The following is an 8422-nucleotide window of genomic DNA, read 5'->3' as shown; positions in this document are numbered from 1 at the left end:
ATTTTTGTTTTAACTACTTTAGACCAGACTACGTGTGTCTTATAGATTTTTAGAAACAATGCCGCAAGCGAAAAAATTCTAACACGTAAGGATTTCCAAAATAATTGAGATTTAATATTTTAAAAATGATGAATACAATTATTCGTACAGGCTCTCGAAATTTAAAATTATTTAATATACGAACTATGAGAGCAAATAAAACAGCGCGGTAATTATAAAGCTCTATTTCAATTCAATTAGATTTTAGAAATTTACAACTAATGTGTTAAGGCTGGTGGATCGAGGAAGTAAGCACAACACATTATGTATTTCGCCGTATTACAATGAAAGTCAGCGTCTTAACGAACTTCTAGGAGATTATTCTACTCGTTATCGCGTGTACGACTCGACGCACGCGAATTCGAGAGATTTATAATAATGGCGTACATATCTCAAGCATTCATAAAATCATCGCCAGTGGTGCTATCGCTATAATAAGTTGTGACGTTGGAGCAAAAGCGCATCATGCGCGCGCTCGCGTCATTGTTTAAAGTGATTTTAGCATTACCCATCCTGTACCACGCGGAAGTATTACTTCAACATCTTTAATCCTTCATAACATGGCTAAAAAATAAGTTATTGAAATTTTTTAAAAATGTCTGCAAAAAACCATTTTTTAAATTAAACCTCAATTATCTTGAAAATCTGATGTGCTAAAATTTTTTCGCTTGCGGCATCATTTTCAACATCCAAAAATCTATAAGACATATATAGTTCGTTTCAAAGTAATTTTTTACTGTAAACTAATAATGTTATTTATTTCAACTAGATTTTTCAATTTATATTGCAAATAAAACAAAGAGAGGTAAAATTTGGCATGGGAAATTTCCATTTTGGATATAATTTTGTTCGTCAGGTACGTCCTACATTGAATAAAAGTATATTAGTATGTAATAAACAATAATTGAATAATTACATCGATCCTACGCAAAATACATAAATGTTTAAACAACATCATAATTTTTAAATAATTTCTGATTTAACGATTTATGTATACTTCATTTTCATTTTACATATTCAAAGTCTTCGTTAATTATTTTCATTTTGATACAAATATTTTCATTAACGGTAATGAAAGCTAATACTTTTTTCAGTTTTACGGTGCAGTTTTGTCCTTCCTGATAGTTTTAATACAGGTATATGATTCATAATAGACCTTCTATTCTCTCTAAAGGCCTCTGTACACGGTTAGTAATACTGTCAGTATCAATGAATATTGACAATATTATTGATTGTGTGTGGTTAATATTAATGGATTGACGTAGAATACTGACGATGATTTGGATTTAAATACATACTATTTCCTTAAGATCCATGTCGCCATAGATAATAATAGATATACGTTAAATCACGTCAAACCGAAGTGAAATATTATCAATAATGATAATCTGATCGTATAAGATTGTAAAAACTAATGCATACTGTCAGTAATATTAAAGACTCATTGTCAGTATTACTGCCCGTGTAGGGAGGCCTTAATGCATAACAAAAATGGTTTGATTTAACGTATATAGTTAAATGCATTTTGGTTAAACTTAATATAATTTCTGGTTGTTATATGACGAATTTGAGATTTTATAACTATAACGATTAGTGCTAGATTATAAGTATTGTATTATAACATTGTACTGTATTATAAAAATTTGTTTCATACTTTTTAGATGGATTTATTAGACCGTTTTGATTATTAAATGAGCGTAATGTCAGTTTCGTATTTCGATTAACGTTAAACTTAGATCACGCTCTAGTAGTTCGATAATTGTGCCAGTCAATGAATGTCGTAGGAGCGTGCTATTTTATGTGACGTTCTAGCCTGGAGTGAAGTGGAACGTAATGATTTATGCCATGATGAGAAAACGACTTCTCCTTAATTTTCAATGTTATTTTTAGTATATAAAAGTTATTGCAATAGATTAATTTGAATTTCTGTTATATTGTTTTGCAATTACTTGATAGCATATAAGATTATATAATATTATAAATGAGTATAGTGCATTCTATTTCACGACGAGATATCATTAAGACGTTCAGCACTTATGGAAATTTGCATAACTATTAAAATTTAAGTTATTAAGAATAGTAAATTGATAATATGGTATATAACACTACATGACTAATAATTGAACTAAAGTTACACTTGTGAGCTCTGTACCTGTATATACAAAATCACAAAATATATATATACATGCATTACCAAAAAAATCAGTTTAAATTTATTATGTAGTTATAAAAATAATATATAATAAAACACAGAGATGTCCGAGTAAAATTCTTCTATATTGAAAATTTTGCAGAAAATATTTAATAATAGCAATATTAACATTTTATTGACATATTTGATATATATTACAATAGTAAACAAGATGGATACACTACACAAATCTAGATGCAATCGCTAATAATTTAGTATAATCTGCTCCTTTGCTATAAGTCTTTTCTTTCAATTTTGTTCGTAGAATATGTGGAATGGGCACTTGTATTCTTGTACCTAGAGGTGTGCCATTGTCGTCTATGAGTACCAGATTATTGCTATCAAACTTGGGAACTTTAGGGGCCTGTTGCTGCTTCAATCCAACCAATATACCCTTTTTCTTTTCACCTTTTATAGCAACTAAAATTCTATCACCTAAATAATTGGTACAGCAATATTTAGATAAATTTAATTCTATAAAATAGTAATATATTTTATGCAGTCTTTCATTTATTGTCTCACCGATGTATCCTACTCCAAGTTTATTGTATACATGTATGCAACGTGGTGGTCTACCTTCCATCATAGCTTGCCTTCCTATCTCGCTGTTATCCACTACTCTCAATCGACTCAATTTAATTATCTGACCAATAGAGGTTGTAGTAGAAATGTTTCTGCTTCCGACATTAAACATTGCAAAAGGCGACAACATTATTGTTCCAATTTCTTCTTAGGAAAAACTAAAACATCAAAACTATAAAAATTATATGAAGTATTTAACAATATACATATTATAATAACATGCAATATAAACTCTCTCTTAGCAGAAAGAAGATAAATGACGTTAGAAACGGTAAGTTTAACGAACTTTAGTTACTATTTAGAAGAATTGTCTTACCTCCGATTTTAATGAAATTAGCCTCAATTGACGCGTTTTTATACAAAGTAAAAGAATCTGGCCGAAAAGAAGTGCGGACTGCGGGACTGCCGTACGAAGCAAGATATTAATTGTACAAGTTTGCTTTGCTATAATTGAGGTTACAATTACGAAACCTGTCAGATCGACTTAATACTCGTAAATCTGCACTCTTCGTGCACTCCGTGCACTCTTCGAAAGTTCGAACTGTGGGTGCGATCCACTTGACGCTACAAATGCTTCGAAGCTTTTGACTGACCAATCAGAAGAAAGAATTATACCAATTGTCCAATCAAAAAATGTTTCGAAGCATTCGTAGCATCAAATGAACTGTAGCCTGTATACACCAACTACACTACCAGAGGTTCAGACAGTGCAGGAATAAAGGAAAGGCCTGTGTAGCATACTGCGCACGCGGTATGTAACCTCTGCATTATTTAGTTAGGATATCAAACCTAATCTAAAATAATTAACGGTGAGCAAGTGCGACAACGAGACTCGTTGTTATCATCATGAATATGGTATATCGTCTCGAGAGAGCGTTGATGCGTTTACGATCCCTCGGCGTTCTGAGATCGAGTTCCCTGTCCACGAGATGTTTCAGCACGAATAAAGATTCAGAGGAACAAAGCAAGGATTCATCTTCGTCCGTAGAACCAAACGAGAAGGAGCCTACGATACAAATAAAAGAAAATGCAGAAGCAATTCAGGAGTCTCAGACGAAATTGAGTGGTTTTGCACAAAGTTACGAAAAGTTCTCACACATTGACGATAAAAAGCCAGAAACGCCACAGACGTTTGTTTCCTTAATTCGCAACTCCAAACTTGTCGATGTAAATTCCTCCTTTTAGTGTGTATTTATTTTAGTGTGTAATTATTTGACTGCTCTTTATTCAATACATAATTTTGCTTTCAGTTGGGTGATCCTGAAGGAAAAGTCGTAACTGGTGAAATATATCATGTGGTTGGTGATGATCTGTATATTGATTTTGGATGGAAGTTTCACTGCGTTTGTCAGAGACCTGTCAAGAATGGACAGTATGTGTAAATCTGTTTTTCTTCAAAATATATCTTATTTGTTTAATAATATTCACTGCATACCAACCAAACAATATATGAATACTGTCTTAAATATTATTTTGTTCTTTAGATACTATGTGAGAAGATCTAAGGTTCGATTAAGGATAAAGGATTTGGAACTTTCCTCCAGGTTCTTAGGTGCTGAAACAGATATAACTCTTCTAGAAGCTGATTGCACTTTAATTGGCTTAATATCATCACCTTTACAAATGGCAGAACAAAAGATGAAGACAACCAGAAGGCCAAGAATATGAAATATTTAATAACTAATATTAATTTTAATATCTATGTTAAATAAACTATAGAAGATGTACATGATATGTATGTAAATAACATTTTTAGCAAAACTGTTTTGTACAAAGTAATACTGAATATATGTATATCATATCGTTCACAATCTAAACATATAATTGTGTAAGAGCTGGACCAAGAAAAAATCTCGAACGCGAAGCCGGGACTCAAACCGAGGCTTCGAAATAGTTAGGATTAGCAAGCCACTCTTCCCACGGAGCCACAGCCCGACGATATTGAAGGATGTTTATTTCCTATAATTGTTTAAAAATACATTTGCTACTCAACAAATCATAAACAATTCGTATATTCTACAAATTCTATAAATCTATAAAACAATTTACAACGTATATTCTACAAAAATATGTATATTCCATTATATTTATATTATATATTTTCTATTATGTAGTATAGGAGCAAGGGTATATATATAAAAGAGAACGATAATAGATCGAATTAGATTGAGATAAATTCAGATTTTCGGAAATACATATATTCGCAAACGGCGAAATTAATCCTTTGCAATCCGAATGTGTTTTTATTCTTTTATATGAATTGGATGAAAGACATTTGACATTTCCGTACCTTTCAATCTAAAAATAATAGCTTTTCTGTGCCTCGTAAATAATTAATTCAAAATTTTAAATAGAACGTTTGTGGTACCAGCCATGGTGGATACTTCCACCATGGGTACCAGCAGTTACGAGACCCTGATTACCAATGGGTTTTCGGGATATTTTTGATGGTCATAAAAATTTACTCAGGATTGACGGATTTTTAACAGATACTTTTCATTTGATACAAATAAACAAAAGCGCAGCCGTTCGATCTTTGAGTGCGCTCCATTTGACACTAATGTCAATGTCAAAATTTTAGACATTTGAACTTCACATCGAGATATCTTCCTTCATAGGGTACGTAGAAAATAAAAACATATTTATATAATATAATTTAAACAGAAAAACTAAATTAAGACTATTTAAAAGTTGATAAATTCAGCCATTTATTGTGAGATCCGATAATCTCGGGTACAAAGAACGCATCGACTCGCGTAAAGATACATTGTGCGGTCTCGCGCTTCGTGTTCACTTGGCGCGAGACACTACCGTCTCTTGATAATGTAAACTATATATAGCATATTAACGCACTAATATCGTTATAAGCATATTCTGAATGAGCTATGAATGAGCCCATATATGAATTAGCCCAGTGAAATGGGAAGAAATTTATCGATATGGAAGAAATAATAGTTATAGCTCAGAAAATTTGTGAACAGACTTGTTTTGTGCTCCCTTTGAAGTGTTCAAAAGTCCCCACCCGTACCCCCCCTCTGAGAGAAATGGGGGGAAAAAAAGTGTCAAAAAAATCAGTTTTTCGAAAATAACTCAAAAAGTATCAATTTTATCAAAAATAAAAACGTTAAGAAAGTTGTAGCTGACAAAATTCCGCACATTTTCTTTTTTTATTTGCCTCTCTACAACCAATAGGAGCCGAGATATATTTTTTTAAATTTGACCTCTAAAATATTGACCTCTAAAATATATTCAACTTTTCCTTTGTCCTAAGCAATTACTATTTATTGTTAATACGTTATTATTGTTGTTGTTATTTATTTATTAATTTTATCAAAGATTAATTCCTTTTTTACGGTTTATATGAATGGAGAACTTTACTTATTCAGAATTAACTGAAAAAATTTATTCACAATTTTACATTTGTTATTTTCTCGTTGATCATGTCGTTTAGTTTACAACTTTTCAATCAATTTTTTACAAATTTTTGCAAACAAGAATACGTGCAATACGCAAACAGTATACATTTATAAATAATTTAAAAGATATTCGTAAGTATTTATATTTACTTTTGTGGCTTAGAGTCTGCACAGATCATTAATATATATATATATATTAATGATATATATATATATTACATGAATATATATATATTGTATATATTATATATTATATTAATATATATATATGTATATTAATGAAATGTATATTGTATATACACTCACAATTAGAAAGAAAAAGCAAAAAAGTTGGAAAAATTTACGAATCTTCAAATGCTCGTAACTCAGTAAATAACTATGATACAGAGGTATTTAAAAAACGAAAAAATAAAGTTTGAAATTTGAAGTTTGTACTTGGAGAAACATCTAATACCGATTGAGTGGCATTAATAATTTTCTAATGGCCGATGATAGAGTGAGGACCTGCAAAATTGACAAATAGAACCTTCCATTTCAAAGTTACACACAGTAAAGCAGTAGACGCAGCTGAATGGGATAAAAAGTACATGAAACAAAATCTCCCTATCAAAATGCGCTTTTACGGAATGTGATACGACAATTTTTTGCCAAGTTATGACATTAAAAAAAAAAAGTCTTCAATACGAAATAATAATAAATTATAATGCTCCCATTATCAATTCAAACCATCATCGCAATTCTAAGATGTTAATTGTCGAAATCCCATCCGTGTGGATGTGTGTGTGTGACACATACACAGCAGAGAGGGTTTGAACTCAATAAATGCGAAAGTGACAAACCGTGAGGTCCTTATCTCTGTTCTGCTTAAAAAACTGTTCTTTTACCTAATTGTCATAACTTGACGAAAAAAAATCGTATCGAGTTCCGTAAAAGCATACTTTGAAAGGGAAATTTTGAAATTTATGTTCTTTTTATCCCATTATAAGCTGCGTCTACTGCTTTACTACGTGCAACTTCGGAATAGAAGATTCTATTTGTCACTTTTGCAGGTCCTCAATTTATCGACCATGGAAAAATTATTGATCGCTCAATCGGCATATAAAGTTTCTCAAAAGTACAAACTTCAAGCCTCATTTTTGTTTTTTAAACATCTCTGTATCATAGTTTACCGAGTTACGAGCATTCGAAGTTTCGTAAATTTTTCCAACTTTTCTATTGTACCGTTTTTCCTTTGACTGATTGTATATTATAAATATTACAATAAATATAAATATTACAGTAAATGTTACAGAAACACTTCATAAAACATTATGATCATGGTAAAAAATGCTTGTTTGAAATATTTACTTATATTTATCATAAATATTACATAAAACATTTATTAATCAATTAAAAAAATGAATAGTAATAAATATATGTTAAAAATATTATATACTGTCCGCATAATGGTAATTTTGAAACTATCCAGGAGGAATGCTATTGGTTTGTAATCAGTATTCATATTTATCATTGTTCCTATTTCTCATTCCTGTTTTGTTAAAGCATGCAAAGCTTGTTCTCAAAGACGACTCTAATTTAAAAAATGTTTAGAAATTTTCACTCTTAGTCAGACAATATATTTCACGTTTCTATGATTAATATTTCAAGATATTGTTATTCGTAATAAATTTAACTATGAAAATACAAGGATTTATGTGTATATGTGAGTGCGTATACATATGTATATGTATATTTCTCAGAGATCAAACTTTACTTTGATCATCCAATTCTTCTTTGTAGTCTGGTTCACTTCCGTCATATTTTTCAAATAGAAGTTAAATAATCCACATCAATTTTCAAAGAACTCGTTCCGTCTAGTTAAGAACTTAATTCGACTTTCATTATCCAAGTTTTGAAAATCTTCAGTCTGGGTCACTTCCGTCACATTTTTCAAATAGAAGTTATAACAATAATTCGTCAATTCCTAAATAATAGACAACATACATGTAAGTAAATAAAATAACATGTAATATATATGAATAAATAATATATTTTTGTCACATTGAAAGAAAAGATTGGCTGCTTTATTAAATTAATAATAAAATATAGTACAGCAGTTTTAATTGGCTGCAGAAGCCAATTTTTTCTTGGTTACGATAGTCATACACAATAGCTGCTACGACCAAAAATTTATTGCACTGTCATATTCAACCAG

General features: G+C 30.6%; 3 protein-coding genes across 4 annotated transcripts in view; 1 reads left to right on the top strand and 2 right to left on the bottom strand.

The window, feature by feature from the left end:
• Positions 1–2411: 2411 nt before the first annotated feature.
• mRpL14 (mitochondrial ribosomal protein L14) lies at positions 2412–3411 on the bottom strand. Of its 2 annotated transcripts, none has more exons than XM_018541226.1 (3): positions 3129–3411; positions 2753–2984; positions 2412–2665 (listed from the first exon to the last, which is right to left on the bottom strand). In XM_018541226.1, exons 2-3 carry the CDS (start codon positions 2940–2942, stop codon positions 2412–2414), a joined length of 444 nt encoding a protein of 147 aa, XP_018396728.1. In that variant the 5' UTR covers positions 2943–2984; positions 3129–3411. The 2 variants fall into 2 exon arrangements, with proteins under 2 accessions (XP_018396728.1, XP_018396721.1); XM_018541219.1 differs by having other exon boundaries at positions 2753–2970.
• Positions 3412–3487: 76 nt separating this feature from the next.
• mRpS28 (mitochondrial ribosomal protein S28) lies at positions 3488–4487 on the top strand. Its single transcript, XM_018541206.1, has 3 exons — positions 3488–3979; positions 4063–4184; positions 4297–4487. Exons 1-3 carry the CDS (start codon positions 3659–3661, stop codon positions 4478–4480), a joined length of 627 nt encoding a protein of 208 aa, XP_018396708.1. The 5' UTR covers positions 3488–3658; the 3' UTR covers positions 4481–4487.
• Positions 4488–8056: 3569 nt separating this feature from the next.
• LOC108774920 (RCC1 and BTB domain-containing protein 2) overlaps positions 8057–8422 on the bottom strand; it is a 23660-nt gene continuing 23294 nt past the window's right edge. The window contains exon 9 of the mRNA XM_018541165.1: positions 8057–8191. Within this exon, the coding sequence (XP_018396667.1) occupies positions 8057–8191 (135 nt within the window). The remainder of the gene's footprint in view (positions 8192–8422) is intronic.

This window comes from Cyphomyrmex costatus, unplaced genomic scaffold (genome assembly GCF_001594065.2).
Source record: "Cyphomyrmex costatus isolate MS0001 unplaced genomic scaffold, Ccosl1.0 scaffold1055, whole genome shotgun sequence".
NCBI lineage: Eukaryota > Metazoa > Arthropoda > Insecta > Hymenoptera > Formicidae > Cyphomyrmex > Cyphomyrmex costatus.
The sequence above is the reverse complement of the archived record's forward strand: the minus strand, read 5'-3'. Positions and strand labels throughout refer to the sequence as shown.